At 48.2% G+C, this 12,223-nt stretch overlaps 1 protein-coding gene across 1 annotated transcript in view; it reads left to right on the top strand.

Moving 5' to 3' along the window:
- The window catches only part of Dip2b (disco interacting protein 2 homolog B), a 206,093-nt gene extending 194,270 nt beyond the window's left edge, over window positions 1–11,823 (top strand). The window contains exons 35-38 of the mRNA XM_059246852.1: window positions 1,137–1,211; window positions 2,644–2,821; window positions 5,969–6,092; window positions 8,711–11,823. Coding sequence (XP_059102835.1) covers window positions 1,137–1,211; window positions 2,644–2,821; window positions 5,969–6,092; window positions 8,711–8,963 — 630 coding nt within the window. The 3' untranslated portion in view covers window positions 8,964–11,823. The remainder of the gene's footprint in view (window positions 1–1,136; window positions 1,212–2,643; window positions 2,822–5,968; window positions 6,093–8,710) is intronic.
- The last annotated feature ends 400 nt before the right edge of the window (window positions 11,824–12,223 follow it).

Here is a 12,223-nt window from a genome sequence, read left to right as displayed (position 1 = left end):
GCTGGGTGTGGGGGAGCTAGCACCCTGGGGAGCAGAGCAGCTGTGCCTGTTCAGGGAGCCGCTGCTCTGAGCATCACTTCATCCCCATCCCTCCGTCCTCAGTCCTCAGCATCTCCTCAACCCGTACTGTCCCTCCTCCCTGCACTGGCCGGACAGAGGACAGGATTGTGACGATATGTCAGTTCCTCCTAGGAATCCTGAGGCACAGTGAAGAGAAACTCAAAGGAATCTCACTTAATCCATCCAGCAGATGTCACCCAGAGGGAGCCGACTGTTTTTTGTTGTGTGGACTATGCATTAACTGCCTCATGTCTGCTCTTGGGTGCACACGGGCTCAGGAATACCATGTCCTGAGGGCAAGCTGAGGCTCCAGGGAACTGTCTTTCATTCCCTTCATCCAGGTTTTAGCTATTTAAGCCCTGGTAGTTGGTAGGTCTCAGCTTTAGAGACCCAAGCTAACAATTTCAACAGGGCATGACAGGTGACCAGAATGGCTGGCCAGCCCACCTGTCTTTTTGCCCAGAAAGATCCTTGTACATGTTGGGCAGGCAGGCAGCTTACTGCTGAGCTACACTCCTGAACCGGGATAGATGTTCCGCTCAGCCAGCACCCGATTTCTTTCCTCTCCTGAAGATGGAAGTGTGAGTCTCTCGAGACACCAGGGCCATGATGTCCTCCCTGTGTTCTCACTGCTGCAGTCCCCAGGCACAGCCCCCGACGATGGTGTGGTCCCCGGTGCTCTCTCCTGCTGTTGTGACTTTGGATAGAGTTTACCCAAAAGGGTACCAGAGTCTCTCTGTTGTGGCCCTGGGCACAAGTTTATCTTCTCTGAAGAGATGGCATCCCGAGTCTGCTTTGGTTGGAACTTACTGGTCCTTGGGTCTCAACCAAGAAGAGAAAGGTGGACCAGGAACAAACAGAAAAGTGCGTCAGGGCCCTGAGTGAAGCAGCTCCTGCCATTTCTAGTCCCTAGCAGTGAAAGTCCAGTTCCTAGAGTTCATTGGTTGTTTTGCAGGGTTGGGGTTTGAAGCCCGGCCTCCAGCATGCTAAGTAGGCCTCTGCCAGTAAGTGAAGCTAAAGCCAGAGCCAGGAGCTTTGACTGAGCTGAACATTTGTATTTCCCTTTTGATCCTTAGATCTTACCTGGAGTAAAAGTGGTTATCGTTAATCCTGAGACCAAAGGGCCTGTGGGAGACTCTCACCTGGGTGAGGTAGGTGTGACTCTCATCTGGGTGAGAGAGGCATGAATCTCATGCTCACTCTGAAATCTCTAGCCAAGATTTTAAGGACCACACGCTAACAAGCCAACAGAACTAGACTGAACTCTGTTCCCTCCATGGGGAATATCTGTTTTTTTCTGGAAAGCTGTTATGGAAAGGGAGAAGGCTGATAGTGAAATCAAGACTGGGTAGAAATTTTCTCAGAGTAGTTCCCTGCCTTCCCCTTAGCTGAAAGCAAACCAGCCAAGTGTGAAGAGCTGGAACCAAGAGGAGCCACATGTCTACATTTTTAAACTCACATGAGTGTTATAGTCCAAAATTTATTTATTTATGTATTTGCTTTAATATGAAAATCCTCTTCAGGCTCTCTTCTATTCTCCCTTCCCCCAGATCTCTGAGGACTGCTGATGGACACACAGCTTAGTGGAGGAGGCTTGGCAGTGTGGGTGCCAGAGAGCAGCCTCTGACACTGTCTTAGTCATTGTTCTGTTCCTGTGCAGAGACACCGTGACCACAGCAACTAGTATATGAAAAACATTTAATCGGGCCTGGCTTACAGTTTTAGAAGTTTAGTCCATTAGTGTCGTGATGGGCGTATGGAGACATACAGGCAGGCACTGGAACAGGAACTGCCTGATCTGTAGGCAGAGAGAGACAGACAGACAGACAGTCACAGACTCTGGGCTTGGCAGAGTCCACCCCCAGTGACACACTTCCTCCAACAAAGCCACACCTCCTAATCCTTGTAATCCTTTTAAATAGTGCCGTTCCCTGGTGATAAGAGTTCAAATGTGTGAGCCTGTGGGGGCCGTTCTCATTCACACCACCACAGCCAGTTTCCAGCTGTCAAGGATGGGCAGGCTGCCCTCCTCACCAGACGTGTTTCCTCAGCTCTAGTAACGATGACATCACCTCACAGAAGGAATAGAGACTTTGTCGTAGTCATGTGCCCTATACCTGTGTCTGCAATGCACAACAACAGGCCGTCTGTCAAGTTGTCAACAGATCAAGGGGTGGCCGGTACTACCGGTTGTCAGCTCTTGCCCTGTTTACATTGTAAACTCAAGAGCCTTGTGCCTTGGTTACACAGAAGTGTAGTAATTGTGCCTTGGTGCTTTTGTGGGAATCTGGAAGTCTGTGAGAAATGAACCCAGGGAGGCAGTGCAGCCTAGTGGTTAAGAGCACAGCCTCTGGTGCTAACCACCAGGGTGGGGCTCCTTTCTAGTCCTGCATCTTAGAGACTTTTTAGACTTTTCTTTCTACCTGTAGAGTGAGAATAACAGTGATGCGGCTGTGTGGTTGTCAGTGTGTCAGAGCTGATGAGGTCAACGTCAGCTACACACTGTTGTGGTTGTGTTGTTAATCGGAAAATGAGACTTTAAAAACATCATAAACCGCTGTCGTCGTCTTTCTTTTCTTGTAGATCTGGGTAAATAGCCCCCATACAGCCAGTGGCTACTACACCATCTACGATAGCGAGACTCTTCAAGCTGATCATTTCAACACCCGCCTGAGCTTCGGAGATGCTGCTCAGACTCTCTGGGCCCGGACAGGATACCTTGGGTTCGTCCGCAGGACCGAGCTCACGGCAGCCACTGGAGGTATCTTCCACCCCTGTTCTCTTCCCAGCTGCCTTGTTTACGTAACACTGGCTAGCCTATTCCACCCATCTGCGGAGGAGTATAGAGTCCCCTCTGCACCCTTCAAACACATAATGGAGTCACATTCACTTGAAGTAGGAACCTTTGCCCTCTGAGGACTGTCTGGAACGGAAGCCCTCAGGAACAGGGTGTTGGAGCAGCTTGTAACCCCAGCAGTGCTCCTGGGGTGAGTGGATCCTCCAGGCAGAGCAGAACTCTGAGAGCTGACGCCAACGCTGAGCAAGTGGGACAACCCTTCCTCCTTCCTCTGCTCTGCCCCGGCACACTGCTCTGAGTCCCGGAGAAACAAGCATCCTCTGTCACTGACGGGGAGTTGGTTCTTTGTTTTTGTTTTTAATGGTGTTACTACATAGCCCAGGCTGGCCTCAAACTCACAGAGAACCACCTGCCTCTGCCTCCGTAGTGCTGGGGTTAAAGGCGTGTGCTTCCATGCTTGGCCTGGGAATTGTTTCTGAAGTGGACCCAAACCTGCTTTTTGGCAGTGCTCTCTCGGAGGGTTCCCTGACATCATCCTCTGCCCAGCTGATCATCACAGCTCCTCTGCTGCCCCCTTCACACTTTCCTGCTCACTGGCATTGGTAGCCACTGCAGACTTCTCAACACCGGCTTTGTTTGCACACAGAAGGACTGATCCTGAAAACATCATGCGCTGAAAGGCCTCAGCGAGAGCATTTCTCCTTAGCCTAGCAGTGTGTATCATTTCTCCATATTTCTTTTTTTTTTTTTTTTCCAGAGTTGAGGACCGAACCCAGGGCCTTGCACTTGCTAGGCAAACGCTCTACCACTGAGCTAAATCCCCAACCCCATTTTTCCATATTTCATGGGGAAGCCGCTGTCACCATGGAGATGAGGGATGTGGTCCCTAGTCAGGTGACTGTGAGCAGACATTCTACCTGCTCTACTCAAGAGTCAGAGCACGGTGTCCAGAGCATTGGAAATGATGTGCGATTAAGTGATGTGGTACATCCAGTGCTGGCACATAGGAAACATTATTACTCCATTGCTGCCGTGTTTCTGCTATTATTTCATCATCAGAAATCTACTCTTACTGGGCTGGAGAGATGGCTCAGGGGTTGAGAGCACTGTCTGCTCTTCCAGAAGTCCTGAGTTCGATTCCAAGCACTCACATGGTGGCTCACAACCATCTGTAATGAGATCTGGTGCCCTCTTCTGGTGTGCAAGGATACATGCAGGCAGAACACTGTATACATAATAAATAAATAAATCTTAAAAAAGAAAAGAAATCTACTCTTACCAGAAAAATACTGCAAAAGCCACCTTCCTTCTGTGTGCTTGCTGGGTTGAACCTGGTGGACTGATCTCCATGCTCTGCAGTCTGGAAACTGGTGCATGACCGCTGCCCGTCTCAGGTCCTTTCCTCCCTCTCCCCTCCTCCAGCCATATCTGACTAATTCTTGTTCATTTGTCAAAGGTCAGCCATGGCGTCAACATTTCTAGAAGCTCTTTTCAAATCCTTGATTAGAGCTCATTTGTATCCCCAACTCCTCAGAGTTCATGCCTACCCATGCCTGTCTTTCTCTTAACTTGCTACAGGGGAATTCCTGTTTGTGTCTCCCCCAGCTAGGTCTTTTTAAAAAAGAATATTTTTAGTTATTAACCTAATTATTGTATGTGTATATGCTCAGGCATAAGATGGGGGAGGGGGAGAGAGTGTGTGTATAGACTAGAGGACAGTTTGCAGGTTTTGGGACTCCTTCCACCATGTGTGTCCTATTGACAGTCCCCCATCTGCTCAGCCGCCTCACCAGCCCCCGTTTATGGCTTCAGAGCAAAACCCACCTGTTGTCATTTGTGGCTCTCTAGCACTTAGCACAATTCCTGTCACAAACAGTAATAAGAATGGCTACATTTGAGCACGGAACAATGTACCATGCACCATGTCAACTACCTTACAAAATCATTTTATTTATTTGTTTGTTTATTTTTAAGGATTTATTTATTTATTATGTAGACAGTGTTCTGCCTGCATGTATCCCTGCAGTCCAGAAGAGGGCACTAGATCTCATTAGATGGTTGTGAGCCACCGTGTGGTTGCTGGGAATTGAATTCAGGACCTCTGGAAGAGCAGCCAGGGTTCTTAACCTCTGAGCCATCTCTCCAGCCCCTGTTTATTGTTTTTAATTTGGGACTGGTGAAATGGCTTGACCTGTAGCTCCAGCTCTGGGGATCCAGAACCTTCTTCTGGGCCCTTAGGGCATGTACAGACATACAGATACACATATACACACAATTAGAAAGTAAAATCATGCTGAGTGGTGATGGCACATGACTTTAATCCCAGGGGAGGCAGAGGCAGGTGGATCTCTATGAGTTCGAGGCCAACCTGGTCTACAAAGCAAGTTCCAGGACAGCCAGGGCTGTGGGGCGTTTACCCAACCACCCCCACAGTTCCCCAGAGTTTTCTTGAGTGCGAGCAGCAGGAAATATTAGATAGAAGGATTTATTGCGGAGAATCTTGCGGAGATAAACAGATAGAAAATAAAGGATAGCCTCGAGAGGGCCTGGAACCTATTCCAACAGGCCCCGACTGTCTCTGCCCCAGGGTTTTTATAGAGACGCCAAGGGGTGGAGCAGAAGACCTCCTCCCCCAGCACAGCCAAGTGCAGACCATCTCAGACACCTGCACTCAGGCCTGTGGTCTAATCATCCTCTATGCGGACCTGCTGGGTAAAGCCACGAGGACCCCGAGAACGGGCTCCCACACAGGGCTACACAGAGAAACCCTGTCTCAAAAAAACCCTCAAAAAAAAATCTTAAAAAAATGTGTGTGTTCGTGCACACCACCACACAGATGTGGAGGTCCGAGGGAAACTCTGAGTCAGTTCTTTCTTTCCACTTCTATGTGGCACACACCTACCAAGCCATCTCTCCAATCCAAACTAAATATATTCCTCACAGCAGCGTTTTAACCTTATTTCTGTCTCACAGAGCAAGTAGAAGGACTCAAGACCTTATGGAACTGGCCGAGTCACAGCCCGCTGACTGGCGACATCAACCCTGCGCTCTTAATGCCAGCATGAATGGTAGTTGGTGGCATCTGAAACACGCTTGTCTTCCTTCTTTCAGAGCGTCACGATGCCTTGTATGTGGTGGGTGCGCTGGATGAGACACTGGAGCTGAGAGGATTACGATACCATCCGATTGACATAGAGACCTCCGTGTCCCGAGTCCACAGGAGCATTGCCGAATGGTAATTTCCCAATACAACTATTCCCACTTTAGCTTTAGTAATGAGGAAAATTGATCTGGCTAATCAGTCATTTGTCCCAAGCTAAGGAATATGTAGATCACTTTCCATCTTGGTTGCATGGTCCACTGTGGCCATCAAAGCCTGTTCACCAGAGCCAAAAAGGTCTTGGAGCCACCACAGAACATGGTGGGACGCTATGGACTGAGTCACTTTGTAAGAGCAGACTCTCATAGGTAGAAGAATTAGCAGGTCACCTGCCCCTAGGAAGTCAGTATAATGTGGTAGGAACGACTGTCTGTAGACTCAACACACTCATTTAGAGGCTCACCTTGGTCCTGGTAGGTGGCCCGGTTTCCAGAACTCACTTGGTAGAAGGCAAGAACCAACGCCCATGGGTGTCCTCTGACCCCTCCGTGTGGGCTGTAGTGCACACAGATGCTCCCTCTCCCGGGCACGATAAATAGATGATAGAAAGATGGCTGATGATAAAGGCTTGCCTTGCCATACTTTCTTGTGCTGATCAACAAAAGGATCAAATCAGCATGTGCTTTTTACCTGTCGTGGGAAGCAGGTGGAAAGGACGGGTTCCATTTCAGCTGGTTTGTGCATCGCAGGAACTTGCCTGCCTTTCCCTCATCCAGGCATTAGCCAACCTCATACTGATGGGAAGTTCACTAAAATTAAAACTGAGTTTCACCTACTGGTTTTCATTCTGGGGTTTTTTGTTTGTTTGTTTGTTTTTAACTTGTGTGTTTGTGTGAGTATATGTCACATGTATAAGGGTACTCATGGAGTCCAGAAGGGATGCTGGGTCCACCTACAGCTGGAGTTACATGTGGTTATGAACTGCCCGACATAGGTACTGGAATCAGAGCTCCTGTCTTCTGCAAGAGCAGCCAGTGCTCTTAACGGCTGAGCCGTCTCCAGCACTTCATTCTTGGTTTTGTTTGTTGGTTTGTTTGTTTTGAGACAGGGTCTCTCTCTGTAGCCCTAACTGTCCTGGACTTCCCTTTGTAGATCAGGCTAGTCTCAAAATCACAGAGATCCACCTGCCTCTGCCTCCTGAGTGTTGTTCTGGGTTCTCAGTGCCTGCGGTTCCCTCTCTGTTTAGCTCCTGCGTCCTTCTCCAGCTTGCCCCTTGTTGCATGACCACGGTTCTGTGATAGCTGCTCGTGCTTTCCAAATACCCCTTTGTCTAAGATGTCCTCGCTGCACATGTTTACCTGTATGCTAGCACTGCGGGACAGACACAGGAACATCTGGAGTTGCAGACGAGCCAGGGCTACCCAAGGAAGAAAGCCTGCCTCAAAACAAACACACAAAAAAGGAGTCTTCTGTACTGCCTGGGTCAGAATCTCTCTCCAGACCTAAAACCAGATTGATCAAGGCAAGAACATCTTTACATGAAGAAACTTGTATAAAAGCATGTAGGGAAGTTGGTGCCATAACTGATTTTAAATATTTGACTTTAGTATAACCAAATATTACTTGTATCTACCTTTAATCTTTGGAATCATTTTAAAAATCCATTAGCATTGTATATCAAAAGCCAGCTCATACCTTCTGATACAGTGACTGCCCAGTGGAAAGTGTGTCGGCCTCACAGTACTTTCACGCAATGTGTGACACCTTGCGAGCGACAGCACTCAGGAGGGCAGAGGCAGGTGGATCTCTGTGAGTTCGAGGCCAGCCTGGTCTACAGAGGTAGTTCCAGGACAGCCAGGGGTACATAGAGAAACCCTGTCTTATGGGGCAGGGGAGCGTAAGTGAAGTCAGACATATTGGCTCTCCTGAGTGAGAGAGACCATCTCAGACAAATAAACGACACTTGAGTTGAGGAGTAAATGGGAAGAACACCTGGCTGGCTGCCCTTCTGTAAAGACACTGAGTCTCAGAACAAGGGACAGGTGGACGGACAATCAGGAGTCACTGCCTCTCCTGTCTCCACAGCTGTGAGCACCTGTGTGCAGTCCTTCTTCCCTGAACAGCTGCCTTGCCCTTCCACCCAGTCCCAAACTCTCAGACATGTGTCCTCAGTTCAGGCAGGCCCACCCTCAGATGCTCAGAAAATAGTCAGCTGGTCACAGACATGGCTGCTGGCCTCCGGCCCACATCTAGCAGAAAAGACTATTCTCGGGGCAGGGGTGGGCATGCATCAGAAGGTAGCACAAAAGACCAGGGCCGGGCACTTGGTGCCAAGCCTAATGACCCGAGTGGAATCCCCAGAACCCAAATGGGGAAGGAGAGAACTGACGCCAGAGTTATCCTCTGGCCCACACCCCATGCACATGAATCCTCCCCACCATGAATTAGAAAGAAATGTTTTAAAGATGAGGATGCTGGAGAGAGGGCTTATTAGTTAGGAGCATTTGCTGCTTCTGCAGAGGATGCGGGTTCTGTTCTCAGCACCCACGTGGTCACTTACAACCAGCTGGAACTCTAGTTCCGGGGGGGGGGGGGGGGGGGGGGACCAACATTCTATTCTGACCTCTGGCCTCCTCGGGCCCTGCATGCATGTGGTACACTTACATACGTGCAGGTGAGCACCCATAATCATAAAATTAAAATAATAAGTACTTTTAAAGGATGAATATTAACTGAGTGTCTTTGGATTTCAGTGCCGTGTTCACGTGGACCAACTTGCTGGTGGTGGTTGTGGAGCTGTGTGGCTCTGAGCAGGAGGCCCTGGACCTGGTTCCTCTGGTGACCAATGTGGTTCTAGAAGAGCATTACCTCATCGTTGGTGTTGTGGTTGTGGTGGACCCGGGGGTCATCCCCATCAACTCCAGAGGAGAGAAGCAGAGGATGCACCTCCGAGACAGCTTCCTGGCTGATCAGTTAGACCCTATCTATGTGGCCTATAACATGTAGCCAGGCCTGTGGGGCCATCCTAAGGCTCAGAGAGACCCGAGACCCGAGGCTAGGGGCAGGCTTGCAGCTGACATGAAGATGGCTCCAGAGTAGCCTGCATCTCATCCTGCGTAATTCTGCAGTCCCAGAACACCCAGGAAAGGGGAATTCTGCCACAGCGCGTACTAACGCAGTTCCATGCATGTTGCATTTTCCCCGTCTGGTATACATACTTGTATTTTTACCGAATGTTTAGACTTTTGTAAGGGAGTTCAATGAATTCACATGAAGGGGTTTCTGAGTCCCACAGTTCCCCGCTCTGTACTGTATTTTGCCATTTTCCCGTAGTCAGGTGTTCTACGGGGTTTCTTAATATGAAACTACCAAGCTTGAGTCAGCCCATAAGCAAATCAAATAACCCGTGTGAGAGCCGCTTTATGTGTTTAATTCTCAATTATGAACACCTGACCAGTGTTTAATCGTGTAAATAAGAGTGCGCATAACTAACTCAGCTAAGGAACCGAGCAATCAGCTTGCCTAGCTGCAGCTGGCGCAGCTGGGCTCCCCTGCGCCGAGGGCCTGGTGTGGTGAGACCAGCTTGCCCGGCAGCAGCGCAGCGCCTCCTGTCTGGGGGTGTGTGGAGGGGCACTAGAGCTGCCTGTGTCTGTTTTTAAAGCTTGTATCCCCAGAATTAGCTTGAGCTTCTAAGGATTCTTCAACCCATTCCTCTGAGCTGAAAAAAAAAATCTCATGTTGGAATTTTCGAGGTAGCTAAGATTCATCCGTTCCTAACCCACTGCGGAACTGCAGTAGTTCACTCGGGCCAGTGTTGAAACTGTTTTCGCATTTAGAGTGACTGCAGAGAATTGCGAAGTTCTGCTTTTTCCATGCTCTGTGTCTGCAGGTGTAGAGCTTCCCCCACCCCTGAAAACTGAGGAGTGAGCTCTGTCCTCCGAAGTCTGAGGGCGATCGCCAGGCTGGGAGGCAGTGGGGTCAGCCAGCTCTTGAACTGTAGGCCACATGCGCACATCCTAACACTAACCAGCCCGGGCTGCCGGAATAGCCAGGCTCCTAGGAAACAGGGAAGTCTGATGTATGCAAGAAACTCTTTTGAAATAACTGGTGCCTGGGCCACACTCAGTGTGGGACTGAGTTTGGCCTCTGGCTCAGTTTCCTTTCTTTGGTCTGAAACTTCATGTATTTGAATATAGTTAAATTTTATTATTTTTTTCTTACAGAAATATTTTTAAAAATTAAAGAAAACTTCAAGTGAAAAAGAATTAACCTGTTAAATCAGAATGGTTCTCTTTGACCTGTTCTGGTCTATTGTGTAAATATTTATTTAGACTATTTTGATAATACATATTATTTACCCCACTGTAACATCCTGTAAACTAAATGTGTTTTTAAGCAATTTGTAAGACTTGTAATTACCCTAAAAATATGGTTTATTAAGCAAAGACCAGACTCTTCACCAGGGCAGCACTCCTGGGCCACCTTCAATCTCATGACTCAGCCTCTATGGCCCCTTCTCCATATCGTCCCCCTCCCAGCTCCTGTTCCCCAGAAGGAAGACCTCCAGAGCTCCACTTCATTTGTGTTTTGGGTAGGATTGGTTTGCATGTGATGAGGGAGGTTGGGGTGTACAGGGAAGGGGTGCTGCCTCCTGGGCAGAGTGACATCCCATCCAGGGATCGCTTCATCTACAAAGGAAACAGCCTGCTTATTTTGGAAGTCTTAAAACTGTTTTGCTTTGTTTCTTTATTTTTTTGTTTAGTTTTGTTTCCTTTGTAGTTTGAGACAGGGTCTTTCCACGTAGCCCAAGCTGGCCTGGAACTCCACCACCCCATTGCTGAGATTACAGGCATGTGTAAACTCTTAAAACAGTTTGTGATTCTTTACCAAGCAAAGCAGGTGCCTGGGTATTAAACATTCTATGTCAACAATCTGCAAGTTCTAAGAAAAAAAACTGTAGACCAATCTATCTTGAATGGTAACTCTTATGAATGCAAATTATTAACTTGTTTTCACCAGCCCGGGACACATTGTCTGAATAATGTGAGCCACATGTGTAATTTAAACTTTCCTAATAACCACTTTTTAAAAAGAGGTTTCATTGTGTAACCCTAGCTGCTTACTTTCTCTGTAGACCAGGCTGGTGATAAACTCACAGATCTTCCTGCCTCTGCCTCCTGAGTGCTGGGATCAAATGTGTGCACTGTACCCAGCTGAACACATCTTTTAAACCTTTTTAAAGCATATGATATTGATTTTAATATATTTGCCAAAAGTACTATTACTTTGATATAAAATTACTGATTTTTTTTTAAGTTTTGGAAAACCTATGTGTATATTAAACACATAGGTTTAGTTCAGACTGGCCACTTCAGGTTTCAGTGGCCAGATGTGGCTAATGGCTGTCATGTTGGAGAGTGCGGCCCTGCCACTCCTTCAAGCACAGAACTGTAGCCAGGTCATCTCACTGTGGCCAGCTCCCAGCGCTTAGGGCAATGATCTAGTTGTCATTCCCGTGTCCTCTTTTCTAAAACAATACTGGGGTAGAACACTCTACCACTGAGCTCATCCCATGTAGCCCAGGCTGGCCCAGAACCTCTGCTTTCTTTCTTCTTCATCAGAGTGTTGAGTTTGTAGCAGACACCTCCACACCTTGCCTCAGGCCTCTAGCTTTTTACCCCTTTCTGATAATGACTACTTCTCCCACCCCCACCCCCATGGCTTTGCTTTGGGTCCATCCCCGAAAACCAGATTATACTAGTAGGACAAAAGCTGAGCGCTGCCCCTGGAGAGCCTCATCAGTCCAGGGCCCCTCCTTGACAGGGTTTGTGATAGACCCCTGAAGCAGACCTTAATCTCCGACTTTTTTCTTAAGAAGAGTTTCTGTTGATGGCGTCACTCTGGCCCTTTCCACATTCAGTGGAAACTTCCTGGTTGAACTAACAGTGAAAGCCGCCCCTCAAATGAAGTCCATCATTACCAAAACAAAAACCAGAAACGGCCTGCAGCCCTTCCTGACCGCTGAACAGGGAGGCAGGGCTGAGTAAACTATCTTAGTTACACAAAACTCTCTTTTTTTTAAATTTTGTGTGTTGTGTGTGTAGTAGGGTCTCACTGTATAGCCTGTGCTGGCCTCAAACTTGATGCTCTTGCTCAGCCTTCCAGTGCTGAAATTACAGGTTTGTGCAACCAGCCGCACCTGGCAAGAGAAATCTTCTAATCTGGAAATCTGTGAACCTTTGGCCCTCAGGAGAGGGACTGAGGTG

Source organism: Peromyscus eremicus, chromosome 20 (genome assembly GCF_949786415.1).
Source record: "Peromyscus eremicus chromosome 20, PerEre_H2_v1, whole genome shotgun sequence".
Taxonomy (NCBI): Eukaryota; Metazoa; Chordata; class Mammalia; order Rodentia; family Cricetidae; genus Peromyscus; species Peromyscus eremicus.
This window is presented reverse-complemented; position numbering and strand designations above follow the sequence as displayed.